This window comes from Lupinus angustifolius, chromosome LG14 (genome assembly GCF_001865875.1).
Source record: "Lupinus angustifolius cultivar Tanjil chromosome LG14, LupAngTanjil_v1.0, whole genome shotgun sequence".
Taxonomy (NCBI): Eukaryota; Viridiplantae; Streptophyta; class Magnoliopsida; order Fabales; family Fabaceae; genus Lupinus; species Lupinus angustifolius.
The window spans coordinates 2,613,951-2,629,776 of NC_032022.1; the positions used below are offsets into that span (position 1 = coordinate 2,613,951).

At 34.0% G+C, this 15,826-nt stretch overlaps 2 protein-coding genes across 4 annotated transcripts; both read right to left on the reverse strand.

The window, feature by feature from the left end:
• Positions 524-6,472, reverse strand: LOC109326454 (60S ribosomal protein L5-like). 2 transcript variants are annotated; one of them, XM_019559143.1, is made up of 9 exons: positions 2,664-2,793; positions 2,438-2,507; positions 2,265-2,356; positions 1,922-2,048; positions 1,758-1,837; positions 1,548-1,664; positions 1,326-1,460; positions 1,047-1,216; positions 524-822 (listed from the first exon to the last, which is right to left on the reverse strand). In XM_019559143.1, exons 1-9 carry the CDS (start codon positions 2,664-2,666, stop codon positions 711-713), a joined length of 906 nt encoding a protein of 301 aa, XP_019414688.1. In that variant the 5' UTR covers positions 2,667-2,793; the 3' UTR covers positions 524-710. The 2 variants fall into 2 exon arrangements, with proteins under 2 accessions (XP_019414688.1, XP_019414687.1); XM_019559142.1 differs by lacking the exons at positions 524-822; positions 1,047-1,216; positions 1,326-1,460; ... (2 more) ...; positions 1,922-2,048; positions 2,265-2,356 and adding exons at positions 4,214-4,486; positions 4,558-4,665; positions 4,868-5,099; ... (1 more) ...; positions 5,752-5,947; positions 6,295-6,472 and having other exon boundaries at positions 2,437-2,507; positions 2,664-3,889.
• Positions 7,289-15,070, reverse strand: LOC109326449 (probable acyl-activating enzyme 16, chloroplastic). 2 transcript variants are annotated; one of them, XM_019559138.1, is made up of 18 exons: positions 14,880-15,070; positions 14,509-14,700; positions 13,851-13,965; positions 13,182-13,269; positions 12,726-12,937; positions 12,032-12,150; positions 11,489-11,638; positions 11,323-11,390; positions 10,898-11,003; positions 10,466-10,624; positions 9,811-9,864; positions 9,633-9,713; positions 8,765-8,902; positions 8,251-8,410; positions 7,957-8,036; positions 7,701-7,846; positions 7,539-7,596; positions 7,289-7,455 (listed from the first exon to the last, which is right to left on the reverse strand). In XM_019559138.1, the coding sequence occupies exons 1-18, from the start codon at positions 14,997-14,999 to the stop codon at positions 7,363-7,365; spliced, it is 2,139 nt and encodes a 712-aa protein (XP_019414683.1). In that variant the 5' UTR covers positions 15,000-15,070; the 3' UTR covers positions 7,289-7,362. The 2 variants fall into 2 exon arrangements, with proteins under 2 accessions (XP_019414683.1, XP_019414684.1); XM_019559139.1 differs by lacking the exon at positions 14,880-15,070 and having other exon boundaries at positions 13,182-13,274; positions 14,509-14,603.

The window sequence follows — 15,826 nt, forward strand, 5'->3', positions numbered from 1 at the left end:
ATCAAACAATGTGATGAGTATTCGAGTCTTGTGAATGAATTTCAGCTTGAAATCTTGATTCATGCTATTTCATGTGTTAGGGATTATAGATCTCAGCCACCCCCACCCCACTAAAGTGGAAGTACAAAGCTCATTCAAAACTATTTAGTTATACGGCCAACAAACAACTTTTATCTGCAAGGTCAATTTACTCATTGCTCATGATCATAGAGGTGTGGTAGTAATAGGAAGATCAATGCATACTCAAAGGAGAACCAAATTAATAATATAGATTAATTTCAGTTAAATTATCATTGTTTACATTTTATTGGGAGAGAAAAAACAATGGAAAAATGAAACTGCAGTTTAGCCATTACTTTAAGTTATCAAGTATCAACAATAGTTGTCAAGTATACAAGAACTGGAGCATTGAAAAAAGTGCAGTTATTCCACATTTGACAATGGACTGTCCTAATGGTTAATAGATTTCTCTGTGAACGTGAGATGCTAACAGTGTCGGACAAAGGGATAAAATACCAAACAAGAGAAAGACAAATAACACTGAAATTTGATATAAGCTTAATATGTTGTTGGTTCATGGTATCAATCCAGGCTAACACAAAATAAGGGCAACTTTAAGTAACCAAATTTCGTGCCAGAGAACATGAATGTTCAGTAAATTTTCAAGAAAATGATTCTCTAAATGCAAGTGAAGAAACTGCAATTAACATTCACTCATCATCCTCATCCTCATCATCAGCTCCAGCAGCCGAGTTCAGAGCCTCCAAGCGTGCAATCAACTTATTCTTCCTCTCCTCATAGGTAAGCTTCTTCAGGTTGTATCTGCAGAAAAAAATGCAGAAATATACACTTAGTTGCTCAGTCAAATCGATAAGTCATGAGGCTAAATTACCAATCATATCTTCAATGTCAGACAAACATATGTCAGCACATTGTGATACATGGATAGCAGAAACAGAGCCATCTAGTAATAATTCCGAGTCAATTTGGCAGAAATACAATACTTTTAGAGTCTAGTTGGATCCACAAATATCATGATGATTTACCTCTTGTGTTCTTTAGGTGGCTGCTTTTCTGACTTCTTTGCAGTGGGATCTGCGCGAATGGCTGCATGAACCTTTTTGTACAGTGCCTCAAGACCATCAGCCTCTATTCCTTGCTTGATATATTCACTAAAGTGTGTCTGATATTTCTCAGGTTCATCTTCTATCAAGGTCTGCATAAAATATTAAAATGCTGACTTGTCAGACAAACATCTCAAAATTCCTTACAATAGGCCACTAAAAAATCCAGCAAGAAGGAACTAATTAAAACTTTGCACATGCCTTCATATAGTTAGCAACATGTCCACCAAAGATATATTTGCGGTGAACCTCAGGATCCAACTCCTTCTTCTCCTTATCAAAACCAGCAAACCTTTTGTCACTGTGAGGAATATCCAAACCCCCATCCAAAGCTCCCTGTAAACCATCACAACTATTCAATTCCACCATATTGAATATGATAAAAGACAGCATCGGTCAAATTTGTAATATAATTCTGAGTACCTTAAGGGCACCAAAAACACGATTCCCAGTTGTGGTCCTAATTAGACCAACATCAAGGAGAGCACGGAATGGCCTCCTGGTTTCAGCAGGTTCCACTGAAAAATCCTCTCCACTAGCCTGATAAAAATGATATGACCAATTAACTTACAAAAAATAAGTGTGTTGCATGCATGTGAAAGAAAATGCTAGTATGAACACATCCATTGATACCTCTACATTCCCCTCATACTCCTCATCCAATTCGAGTGTCTTAAGGACACGGCGAGCAAGAAGTAGCCCAGTACAATAAGCTGCACACAATTTGATGACATTGAATAACAAGTATAACAGTGTTGATGGTATAGAGAAAAAGAAAAAAATGATAAACGAAGTACCTGCAGCATAATTTGTAAGTCCTACTTGAAGACCGTAGCGTGGCAGTTCATGTGCATACGCTGCAGCAAGAATGTTATCGCCCGCAATGCTAGCAGATGTAATTTGTGCAATGATGTCCTTGTTGGTCTAGTAATGAGGTTAAGTTTTACACAGACATAGATATCTATTATTTGAAAATACTACATAGATATAAGACTTCAAGTTGGATACTGAGTATTACTAACTAAAAACAATTAAACTTAGGGAATATTAAGATAAAACCATGTCTGAAATCCATCAAACAAAAATAAATGTCAATAATTTTGCTATATTTTGAGTTAAGTGGAAGTAAGAAGAGGATACAAATCGAACAACAAAGCGGTACTTAGGGGTGTTGTACTTATTCTTGTCCTGATTAATCAACCTAATCCTGGCTCTGTAATCAGTTTTTCCCTCTGCAGTGATACATGTAAATGTTAGAATCAACAGAATTGTGAGAAAATATAGCATAATAGAAGTAAGCATAAGTAAAATACCTCTTCTTCTCTTAAACTTTACTTGATATCTCTTGAAGTATGCCCTTGACTTCTGAGCCTTGATGTATACCTTTCATTATCAATCAATTTATCAATAAAAATGTAACAACACCATAAACATAAAAATTGAAACTTTTTGTTCCCCATTAAGCCTTAACATACAAAACAATAATAACAGTATCAAACCCTAATCCCCATTTGAATAAATCAGAAATGATGTATGTACCATTGTTGAAGCTGGGGATGGATCTCTTCGGCAGCTGTTGAATCTGGGAGCTAGGGTTTATGGGAACTCTTATATTCCCATCAACGGCTGTGATTGTTTCATATCATTAACGGCTGTGATTGTTTCATATCATCAACGGCTGTGATTGCATTTAGGGTATACTTATACACCCTGCAACATATCACTATGTTATTTATGGTTTTTTTTCCTATCCCCATCTCATTAATTCTGGCTCTCCTAACAAGTATCATATCGTTCGTAGGAATAATCAAATACTTAGATCATTTAATGATGATGAAGTTTGGGTTCACAAGTTGTCTAAGTCATTATTTGGGTCATGTTAACTTTGAGTTCATGACCGGGTCTCGGTACAAAAAAATGGCCTACTAAAATTTAGGATCCAGTAAGGGTTATCCTTACTCGATCAAACCCGGCCCAGACTCACCCCTACTTTATTCTATGAATAAGGAATTAATCTATTTGGGTATGTGTTATGTCCTCCCATAAATATTGCTCACAACAATCTTTCTATAATGCAGGTATACAAATAAAAACTCAAATTGGTAATCCCCATTTTATTGTTAAAAAAAATGAATATTGTAATGAGGAGGAGTGAAGGTGTGGGAAGGTTGAGTTGATGTAATACAAGGCAAAGTATTATAAGTGAAGTGAGTTGAACTCCATTTTGATGTGATTATTATTTATTAGTTACATACACCTTTTTTCAACATCTATCATACTTTATACTAGTTCTACTTCATTACAAGGCATATGGAAGTCCACAAACATGTTGGTGTTAGCTTTATGATCATCAATAATATAGAAGAAAAAGAAGAAGAGTAAATAGTTAGTAGAAATTATGAAATGGCTTATAAAAGGAACCATAGAAAGAGTAGTCTATTACAACCATAGCATATGATAGTAGTTATTAATATTATTTATGCTTAAATCCATATATCTGAAGTGCAATCACCACCAGGATATCTCATCTCATGTGCAAGGGAAGGACCATGAGGCTCAAGTGCAAAGTCCACAAAGAAGTTGGTATTAACCTTCAACCCACCCTTCTCACTATCAACATCAATTTGTAACATGTGGGACCCTTTCTTTACAAGCTCAGGATAAAATTGTTTATCCCATGTACTGAACAGTGAGTTAGTCACATATAGTCTCTTCCCATCTAAACTCAGTTGAATCATTTGAGGACCCCCTCTCAACTTTTCTCCCTGAAAAACCATAATAATTGTTGAATAGTCAAGATAACATTCCATGCCTCAATCCATTCTAATTGCTCAACAAATAATAGAATAAACTAATAATGCAGAGGGGTCACTTTTCATTTATGTATTCTTCTCATTTTTTTATATATATAGCACTCAATCAATTGAGACAATTTATTGAGTGGTATATATGAATGATTCCTGAGACTTGTTGGGATGAACAACCCTACACCCGGAAAATATTAGTTCATTCTTATAGGGCGAGAGGACTTGATTATACAAAAAAAAACATGTGTTGTACAAGAAATTTGACATTAGGATTTTACTAACCTGAATCTCTGGTACATCAGATTGCCATGTTTTACCATCATCCTCTACAACAACTATAGGGCTCCCTTTGTGGATAAGTCCACCAACCCATACTTGTCCTGCCAGTACAGGATTTTTAGGGTCCTCAATGTTATATTGTCTTATATCTCCATGCAGCCAGTTTACAAAGTACAGAAACCGATCATCAAGGGATATCAGAAAATCAGTTATAAGCCCTGGCATTTCAGGAAGAATCCAGTTTTGCACTTTCAGTGGTTTTACTCGTATGGAAACCTGCAAGGTCACCTCAATCTATTACTATTATTCAAACAAATCAATACTTGTGAAGTATCCTTTAGATATACCTCATGGCTCCATGATCCATCGCCGGTCTTGAAAAACCGAATCATATTACTTGACAAAGCACTTCCAACAAAACCGGTATCTTTAGAAGGATCATGCAGGAACCTTATCTGCATTTAGGATATATTAGTCATGAACCTATTTGGGCTTATGAGAATGAATTATGAATATAAACTCATCAAAATAGTTAAGACCTTCCTATAATTTTTTGGGAGTAGACATGGTTTCTAAGTGTTCTTGGTAGATTGCTATCAGGCTATCAGCACTCTATCAAAATACAAAATTGTATCTTGATCATGTAAAAAAACTTGCCTCTAAGGGTAAAAGCCCTTCATTGCCTAGGTCGAGTGTTTGTCTCAGTTCGCCCCCGGGCCAGCTATATACATGAAGATGCCTCCCATACAACCCATCAGAGACATGCTGTAAGTTAAAACCTTTGGCAAAAGCAGCAGGAGCACCCCATGATGTGCTAATCATAGTCTTATGCTGTGGCTGGTACCAAAAGTCATACCCGAATAATGGACTGTGCCCTGGTTTCTCCCACCTAACCAATGAAGCTGATTTTCAATATATGATTGAACTTCAGAACTAGCAATAAAAACTAGAAGGCCTAAGAGCCAATAGAAAGCAAACACATGAAGAGATGAATAAGGTTCAGTAAACAGAGATTTTTATGACATGTGATGTCAGTGTGCATTCTTGCATTTCTGAATCTAAGATATAAAAGACTACCTTCCTTTCACATTAAACTCTGAATCAAGAAGAAGAAATCCATTTCCTTGAGCATTTCCTTCACTATCTCCAAGGCATGAGATCATTATCTCACCAGAAGCAAGGCAATGAGATGTGTGTGGATAAGCTAATCCAGTCTTCTGAATGATATCTGCAGGCTCAACAACTTTGTACAAAGATGGTGCTTTTGGATTTGTTTTCGTGTCAATCACATATATGCGACCTGATCTGAAATATGATAAAATAGACTTTCTTTAGTAGACAGAAAAACAAGACAATTAGTAGAAAGTTAATAAGATGATATCTTATGGGGAAACAAACAAATAGAGAATTGTGATGAAGGATATAGGTATGGTTCTATTCCAAGCAGGTAATAGAAATTTTGCAAAGCAGTGTTGTCATCAACCAAATGTCATTTATAGTAATATTGCTAATTGAAAAGAAAAAAGTGGTTAGGATCTTACACGAGTGCAGGTGCGATGAGAAATCGGCGCTGTGCGGATGGATCTCCATGGCAAGAGCTGCAAGAATTCCAGCCAGTATGGTGCAACTCATCACCTAGATGTGAGACAGGTAGCCTGTGAATGACTTTTGAATAAGTTGGGGAGGTTGGATCTACATCCACTGTGGCCAGATAGTCAGGCTTCTCAATTCCTGTTCCTGTAATGTATTCAACAACAACAACACTTCAAATCATTGAATTCTACATGTTTTAAGGGAACTAATGTTCTAAGGAATTGTTAAAATATCAACTATCCACAATAGTGAATAATTTAGAGCATGTTTGGGACAGATTAATTCACATGTTTCATAAAAATAATTTTTTTTGGGATATAATCTTGCCAGATTAATTGAGTTGTTGTAATTTAGTGTATGAAAGTAGTATTTTTTACACAACCCAAACAGAACAGAACATACTATTCTAAAATAACTTTTGAGAAAACATATCCAACATGCATAAATCTGATGTATTGTACATAAGATGATGGTAGAGGAGAGGTAGGTACCTGTATAGATAGCAGTGACATAAATGAGAGACTCAGTGGGACCAGACATGGCTTTTAAGGGAGAAGCATATCCAGGACCAGATTTGCAGCATCCTTTCTCACTAGAACCCATCACAATTCACTAACAGATCTACCTTAATTGATATGCACAAAGATGATAGAATGTGTAACTATATATTAGAGAAATTGTAGTGTACTGAGTCAGCAATGTTGTCTTTATGCATATTCATATCACATGTTTAAGGATCATCATAAAGCTTTATGTTTTCACACGTCTCTTTAATGTTTTGCTCTCTTTCTCACCACATTAATCATTTCTTTATTAATTAGATAACAAAATATTAATCTTTTACTATCTCTATAAAAGTCAATCACAGATCCAAACCCATCGCATCCTTTCTTATCTCCTATACTTCAAACTCTTATCTTCATACCCTCCTATTACGTGTCACTTTCAAGTATCTCATAACTATGAGTATCTTATTAAAGAATAATTAAACAACTATTTTTATTAAATAAAGAACTCTTACATCCTTATCTAGTGTCATCATGCTAAGACCTCCATTTTCTCTTATTTCTATAAAAAAACAAAATGACACACTTGTCCTTTGTGAATAATAGCATGATAGTGAGAGTGAGATGTATATAATATAGTTGATGAATGGCATTGTCACACCATGCACATATGCATATTGGGACACCACACTCCATACTTGACAACAAAACCAGAGGATCCTTCATCATACATACTCATACATATTGTCATCTAATATTTAAACCACTTTTGCTATGCATACATCATACATTTATTAAAGCTGCACCATTCAAATGAAGAGAATATTATTTTCCATTGTCCAAGACATTATAATTTATAACAACAACATTGACACACTAACTTATAATAATAATTTTACTATTCTGTAACAACCAAGCCTTTATTTAGGAGTTTCTGTTCTGTAAGAATACAATAACAAAACAGTGACATGGATTTATTATTTTATTAAATTGTGTATACTGTGAGAACTCTGTTGTGCTTTATCATTGTCAATTTGTCACTATGTAAGAAGATTAGTTGTATATATTCTCTATTTGGTCCTTGTATTGAGACACAACTCTATCCCTTCGAATTTTCATGGTGGCTGTCATTAGCCCATTATCAATCTGTCAATGAAGATTAACCAAATATGTCAATTCTTTTATATAATAAGACAGATAACACTACTATATAAGTATAATAATCTAACCGTGAAGGGGTCATTTACAAGAAGGACTGGTCCAATTTGAAATGAAGACTCTGATGTCCTGCATCACAAATACATCAAGGAAAAGGGTGTAAAAGCAAATAAATCAAAACTTGTAAAAGCATATAAATTATATGTAAAAGCCATATTGACATAAGGTCATACCAAGTCTTCAATTCTCTGTATATTAGGCTGACCAGTTTTTCCTGACTGATATCAGAACTGGTGGAATCTACAATTGTCAATTCCCTTGCTGCCCTTAAGACTTCATCTTTGTTAGGAACAATTACAGCTCCTAGACGTCGCTTATCCTATGTGTTACAGTAATACCCTTGTAAGTAAAACTCATTACAGTTTGAGATGCAGTTTATAGATAGGTTTTGGGCCATAAAAGTTTAAGGACATCAAGATTCAAACTCACCTGGCCAATAACAACAATTTGTTGTATGAGGCTACTCCTCATGGCAGCTTCTTCAAGTTCTCCTGGTTCAACATTTTCACCTTCTCGTATTGAAAAACGAAGTTAGGACTTACATAAAGGTATAATTGCTATAAAGGATGTGCCACGAGTCTGTTTAGTTACAAATGCCAAGAATATTTATACTTGCAGTGTGTGGTATTCACATCCACTAATGGATTAAAACAATAGTCACACAGAGGTAGGAAACATAATTTCTATGATTCAAAGAGAGATACAGACAAACTTTTGTTGTACCTGTTGAAAGAACAATAGTGTCTTTAGCACGACCTTCAACAACAATTACACCACCAGAATTGCGACTCCTCCCAGTTGAATGATTGGGAACGAGCCAACCTATATCACCAGTATCCAGCCAGCCGTCCTCATCTATGGCCCGACTTGTAGCTGAAGGATTCTGTTGCAAGAATAAAACATGTAACTGTCACAACTTGATCTAGCATATGTCAATAAGATAATGTGACATGCATGTGAGATCATAAGTGAGCAACACTTTATGACTGCTACGACCAAGATTGCTGATACATCATGAAACAATGTTTCATGACAAAATAGAATTCTTCATCTGACGAGAACATATTAGTGATCCTTTTGTATGCCCTTGCCTTGTTTTTCAAATTTGTCAAATCAAATATTCATAAAACTAAAACTCCCGTATAAAGGAAGTACCTTAGAAATTCTAGTCCTCACAAAAAAATAGTTATGAATTTTTCATAATTGTGCTGTGTTTGAATATTAAAAAGTAAATTACCTTGTAGTACCCCTTCATCAATTGTGGGCCCCGGACTTTCAAAATACCCTTTGAGCCAGGTGGAATAACTGCACCAGTTTCAGGATCTACAACTTTGAATTCTGTATGCTTAAGTGGATGACCCACAGATCCAATAACCTTCAAAAGATAGCATCTAAAACAGTTTCATAAAAGCACCACCTCTTGCAGATGAAAAATTATGAACTAAATCAAGCTCTAGATAGACAGAGAGGTGACAAAAGGTTTATACTATGATATCTTTGAACATGAAAAAAAAATAAGAAAAGAAAAGTAAGCCTTGTTATGATCAATAATAATGCAGTTTAAGATTTTAATAATAGGGTTTTGTTATCATGCGCCTTTAGAGCACATGTTAAGAAGCATTCATTGCTCTTCCTATTCACTTGAAGAAGAAAGCATTAAGTTCTTTTTGAACTTTCAAGATAATGAATGATTCTACTTTCATTTAATAGTGTCTACTTAATTCCTCAATCAGTGCCTAAAAGCCCATCTTAACAAAACCTTCTAATAATAAACACAAATTTTAAACAAATGTAAATTTGCACACATTTTTTTGGGTGTAACTCTATTTGGCTTTTCATTTTCTTAACAAGGCAAATACTTCTTTTCCTAAATCTTAATTATTACCATCCTTCTTTTTTTCTTCTAATTTTTTCTTTGTTCTCAATCCTTTCATTTAAGAAGAGAAAAGAAACAGTCATATATTTGAAACAGTGGGCTAAAATAATTCAGATTTAAAATGACATGTTCAACCATTCATTATGAGAAGAGAGTAAAAAAATTGAAGTTACAGAAAGGAAAATATGTTTGAAATGATGATACTAGAAGCAGTTGGTATATTGCTTACATTATATTCAAGTTGTCGAACAGCAACTACTGGTGAAGTTTCTGTTAGACCATATCCATTCTGCAGTTTCACACCAATAGCCTGCATATCATTAAAGAAACAAAGCACCAATATGATAACTGAAATGATGCCCAGGAAAAATTGTTCTGCTTAGAGTTACATGTGTCTAGTACCAAACCTCAAAAAACTTATCGACATGATTAGGTAAGCTACCACCACCACTTATTCCAGCCTGCAGAATGCCAGAAGGTTTCGATTGTCATGAGCAAAATCGTGAATAATGACATAACGTAGCATATAGTTACATGAATAATCTACTTTAAAAAGGAAACCCTGCTTGTTGGGATTCCAAGTATGAGTATCATGTGAGTAAAAGAAGTCCCACAGGGTAAATAAGAGAATCTAGTACCATGGTTAACTTCACAATGTAAAGTTAATTATATGTGCTCTCAATCTCACTATTCGTATAAAACATGTAAAACTAACATATTATTTACACCCCTTTTTTCTCAAATTACTCCTTCTTTGAATCCTATATTAAGCTATAAGTGCATCATAAGTAAACTTTCAAGAAAAGAATTCTCGGCAAAAATATTTTCATTAGGAAAAAATAACTAATCAGGTGATTATTTAAATCAATAGGTAAATACTCATTGATCATGCTTTAAACATCTTGAACCAGTTCGGTGGTCAAGTATTCATAACTAGAAATATTTTCCTAAAAAAAACTTGCGAAGTAAGAGAGAGTCAGTATGGCACGCCACAGAAATAGACAGAATAAAATAGAAACATCAAATACAACTATTAAAGAGCCATCATTAAGAATACAAGACCTTTGATATTCCAATAGCTGAATGGATTTTACTGTAGACCAATTTCTTTGCCAGCAAATGAATCGGAAATAATATTGCAGCAACAACCCTTGCCCACAACCATTCCAACATTGAATAGACATAGGAAGGCTCCTTCTGATGTTGTGTCAGACATTTACCCTACAAACATATTGAAAAATCAATATTGATACACCCAGATAAAACATTAGAATTACTACATCTATGTATTTGTTTAATCTTTTTTGTCATCGACCAACGTATTTCTAAATCCAGGCCGATGGTGGTGGTTAGATAAAGCCCTCCCTAAATCTTCTAAGTTGACTTATGCTGTAGTTGACAGAGCATAGATAACAGAACAGAGGAAACATAGAGAATAATGATTTTAGGGAATATGTTCTTCAGAGACCATACAGAAAGAGCTCAAGATCGGACCTCATAAATCCGCGTACACTCCATGTATGCTAAGCTGACCCTTATGAATGTGAGTGCAACAAGCTTCCTTACAAGGGAGCTTGTAGATATCTGCTTCTGGATACCACTACAAACGATACAATAAAAAAACAATAAAAGTTAACTCTAAATGTAAAATCCCAATATGCGCATAAGGTTACTTCGGAAAGCTATGGATTGCTGGAAATTTTGAGTTATATTTTCTATCAACAATTTATGTATTTGTAAGAACAAGCTTTATGCACCATGCAGACCACAGAGGAATGTTTTTGAATTTTGACAAGTACACCATATTTCTGAAGTAGTTTTTGCATTTTAAAAATGATATGATATATCATTGATGCAATTTACAAACAATATTAAATATAATGGAGAATATTCACAGAATTCCAAGGAAAAGGATATACCTGTACAATGTTTCGTAAACTAAAGGAACAGAAATCAAGTAATGTGGTTGGTAATGTGCCAAGTCACTCTAAAAAGAAAGAAAATATAGGATATTAATACATGAGGCTATGTGTTTTCTTTTATGACATATACAATACATGAATCATATTATTAAAGTAATAATACCTTCAAATTTCTGACACTTGTGTATACTTGTTCAACACCACGTGCGAAAACGAAATACTCACCAGCTCTTTCATATGCATGCCAAGGTGGCAGCATGCTTAGAAATCTATCACCAATTTCAGCAGGTACAACGTCCCCGAAGTTTTTTATCTAGAAATTCATTAATACGTTATATACAAAACCAACGCAATATTTCAACATCGAAGTATATTAAAAGCAAAGGATTATTCTCAACTGAAATCAATTGAAACTTGGAAAGCATCACATGCTAAAGAAAATAAACAAGATTCAGATAAAAGGCCCACATTTTCAAGGGTTTGCCCTTATATATGATATAGCTTAAAACAAACATTTGTGTTGACGGACCCGCTGATGATCAACCCATACTTATTTAAAGTAAACTTTCATTTATATTATGCAGAGAGCACAAATGCATTTTTGCATAACCTTAACTAGTTTTGTGTACTCTTCAACAAGACAAGCACACCCTGTCCAGAAGTAACACTGTCAAAAAAACTTTTTATAGAAGATTTGCAAACAAACCTGATGCAAAAGATTCCGATGGGAAAGCATAACACCTTTTGGATTTCCAGTAGTTCCGCTTGTGTATATAAGAGTAGCAATGTCATCAGGTTTGATTTCTTCATATATACAGTGCTGCTCTGTAATCACATCAGAAAGTAGACAAGTTACACAGAACCTGATTAACACTCCGTTAGACAAATCATTTACATGCATTTACTTAACACGTTAAGCTATCGAGGAAGCTAGTTCATGACAAAGTATTAGAGCCTCTAACTCTATGACCAATTGGTCTAGGGCTTGACCCTCGCTAACCCCATTCTTTAAATAAAACTTGAATTTCAGCACAAAGTAATTAGCCTATGTATTGTCCATGCTTCAAGCCCAAAGCGCTCTCGCATAATGGGGTGCGTTAGGTATATAAAAAGATTAAGTTGGTCCGTGACATGCTCCTTTTATGATTAAGAGAATGAGATGTTTATAAACAAAATAAGAGATGGTAAAATACATTAACATAACTCTATTGGGATAGAGTGAGATTTTCTGCTTCTGTGGCCATTATACTTACTTCATCCCCGCCCACATGTTTTGGAGGATTTCTTGTCCTCCCACTTAAGTATTACATACTTTCTCAGTGATCAAATGGTTTGGACTAAAAATGGCTCTTTAGTATATATAAAATGTCAGTTTGTAGAGAAAGATCGTGGTGACATACTGCCATCTTGAGAATCAAGCAATGCATTGCGACTCTCTCTTCCCAATTCCACGACTTCCGTGAAAGTAAAGACTGGCACCTCCTTGTTTCCTTCATTAACTAGGCTTGACTTTTCTCCCCAAAGCAGAATAATAAATCTCATGGAAGCCTTTGAATAAAACAGTTCTCCAATCCGATTAAACATTTCCGGAGTGTCCACAGCAAGAGCAACACTGAATAATAGTAGCAAAAATCAGCAACATTCTATTGAGTCATCAGTAAAGACTCGGCACATAAAAATATGAAATTTGTTAATAGATGTTAGCAATTGAAATACAACACCATAGTCAAACTCAAAACCTCTATTGAAATAAGGACAGTACTCAATTATTTTCTAAACTTTTGACACACGGGTTGTTCTTCCGTAAGCTTTAGCACCCTGGTAAAGGCTATGTTAGATGGAAGTATTTATCAAACCTTTCCGAGTGGTCATATATTTGAAAAAGCTCTTCATTTGATGACCTTGAGCCCCTTACCACATTGACTGCTCCACTTGCCATCATACCTAGACTAAAAACATAGCATATATGTGATTAAAAAAAAACAACCATTGTAGATGATTAATGAAGCAAATTAATTGAGCACTTAGACAAATCATGAGCATACATATATATCAATATGAGAAACAAAACCTTCATTTTCACTCAGTAAACACAAGAAAGGTAGAATGTTCACCTTTTCAGCACAGAAAGATATATATAGCAATGAAGATGAAAAGAAGTTAACCAAAAATTTATTACTTATACAGGTTAATACATCAAAAGCAACCTGGCAACCTCTTATTCACCATTTGTGGATAGAATCAATTAACTTTCACAAAACAATTAACTTTTGAAAAAAGGTGGTACTTTTTTCAATACACATCTGTAAATTTCTTTCACAGATATATTGGTACTTTTTATTATTTTGCAATTTATATAATGTTAAAACCACAGGGTTTGATTGATGCCTGTTTTTTGAAAAGTTGATGCACATACAATTTGTGCAACTAGTAATTTCCTTAACACTATACTAAGAGTGGATAAAAAATTAAAGCCTGATCATTTAGCCAATGAAGTCATAAATAATACACAAAGTTCTCAACACCTTGATCTGCTATAATCCAGCGACATGAATTATCAGCAAAAAGCGCAACCTTCTCATCGGGCCTTACTCCAATAATTCTCAAACCTTCAGTGAAGTTCAATATTGCTTCCTCCAGCTGAAATTTTTGTATGAAACTAAGTATAAGAATGATATAGAGAAACAGCTTAGCGTAACACTGATGACATTTCATAGGATAAATTTCACAGCATTCAACTCTGGAACAACAAAATGCATCATATACTTGTACCTCAAACTCATAAATATTTATAATATTTTTGGAATTGATTTGCACTTCATCAATACGTCTTCAGATTGGCATACAACATTCTTTAAAAAATCACATAATTTTGTAGCATTTTACACATATAATTGAACAAATCAAAGATTCAAAATGATCAGAGTCATTGTCAAGAAGTTAAAAAACCACATGCAGACAATTGATCAAAAGCAATGTTCTCATTGAAACCTTAATCACAATTCACAGGAAATGGGTATTGCCTAATAATAAAATATAAAATGATTGTAGATATATTGCGTCCTAGGCCTTCCATGGATTAGATAAAAAACATTTGAGCACCATATTAGATAAAAACAAGCTATAATAGCTGTTTGTAAAGTATTTCCAGTAATTAGAATTGGAGATAAAGAAAAGAAAAACCTGATTATATGTCAAAGTTGTAGGAGGATGATGATATGGGTCTACTACGGCTACTTTATGACCATATTTCTGAGCAGAAGACCTCCAAATATCAGGAACTGCTTTCCACTCATCCGAGGTAACAGCACCATTACCAGAAAGTAATGAACTTTCTAGAAAAGGGGAACACTTTCTTATATGTACTTTTTCTGTCTACATGTAAAAGTTTGTGGTTGTAACTTGTAAGAATAACATTAAAAACAAAAGGGTATGTAAGAATTATAAGATGGTATATGTTAGAAAGACGTGAATAGCAATAATGCATGCAAGTTTATCAAAATTGAGTTAGGAGGGTGAATGATATGAATATATATATAATTATATTTATATACCTTGGATTGAGATTGGCAAAAGACACGAAAAGGAGAAGATGAAGAGAGTTTAAGGTTGTAGGGAGGAAGGGTATAAGCAATAGCAATAACAAAGTTGGAAGTCATAGGAAAGGACAACATTTTATCATTAGGAACTAGTTGCAGAAACAAAGAAAGATAGATAGATAGATATATGAAGCACCTTAATCTCAACAACAACAAACAAAAACTCACACAATTATTATTTTTATTATAATAATATAGAGAAATAATCAGATACTTTAAAATGATATTTTAGGAATATAATCCAAAGATTGAAGTTTCTTCTCGGTCTTTTAGCAGAGAATCCAAAAAATTAATGTGGATATAATTTGTTTCCATTAATATATATTGTTTATGTATTTTAATAATATTGACTTTGAAAGTGGTGGTGAGTGGTGAGTGGTGAGGTTTAGAAATGATAAAAAGAGTAATAAGTAATATGAATAGATATATATAAGGAAAGAGAGTAGAATGAAGTTGAGGAATGAGGAATGAGGAATGGTGGCTGGTGACTGGTGCCATGCCATCCACTACAAACTACAAACTACAAACATTCATTATTTCCTTTTCTTTCAACTCTTCTTCCTTTTCTTGCTCACTAACAAATACTAAATATAATTATAATATTGTGTTTTGCATATTCTCTTCAATAGTATTCCTAATACATGCTTCATTTCTTTATTAATAAAAACATGTTATATCTTATAAAGACTAAAAAAACTAAATATTTGATTATTGAGAGCGACAATTATTAAAAATAATAGTTATGTATCTCCAACAAAAAAAATTGATCCATATGTTGGAATATACCTAATAATACCAAAAAAGGTTATATGAATTACTTTTTTCCATAATTTTTCATTATTAAGAAAGGAAATATAGTCACAACAATCAGGATCTCTTACTCATGAAAGAAACAAAAATTA

Bases quoted from the DNA above. Each gene is read 5' to 3' on its own strand.
- LOC109326454 (XM_019559142.1), bottom strand. From the start codon at position 6,406: ATGGGTTCTAGTGAGAAAGGATGCTGCAAATCTGGTCCTGGATATGCT. The intron at 4,666-4,867 runs GCAAGTTTTTTT...TCCTAAATGCAG, and splicing joins AAGGGCTTTTACCCTTAGAG to ATAAGGTTCCTGCATGATCC. The intron at 3,890-4,213 runs GTTAGTAAAATC...ATGGTTTTTCAG, and splicing joins CTGATGTACCAGAGATTCAG to GGAGAAAAGTTGAGAGGGGG.
- LOC109326449 (XM_019559138.1), bottom strand. From the start codon at position 14,999: ATGTTGTCCTTTCCTATGACTTCCAACTTTGTTATTGCTATTGCTTAT. The intron at 12,151-12,725 runs GTATGTCACCAC...ATGTGATTACAG, and splicing joins GCTTGATTCTCAAGATGGCA to AGCAGCACTGTATATATGAA. The intron at 7,597-7,700 runs GTATGACCTTAT...TTTGTGATGCAG, and splicing joins TACAGAGAATTGAAGACTTG to GACATCAGAGTCTTCATTTC.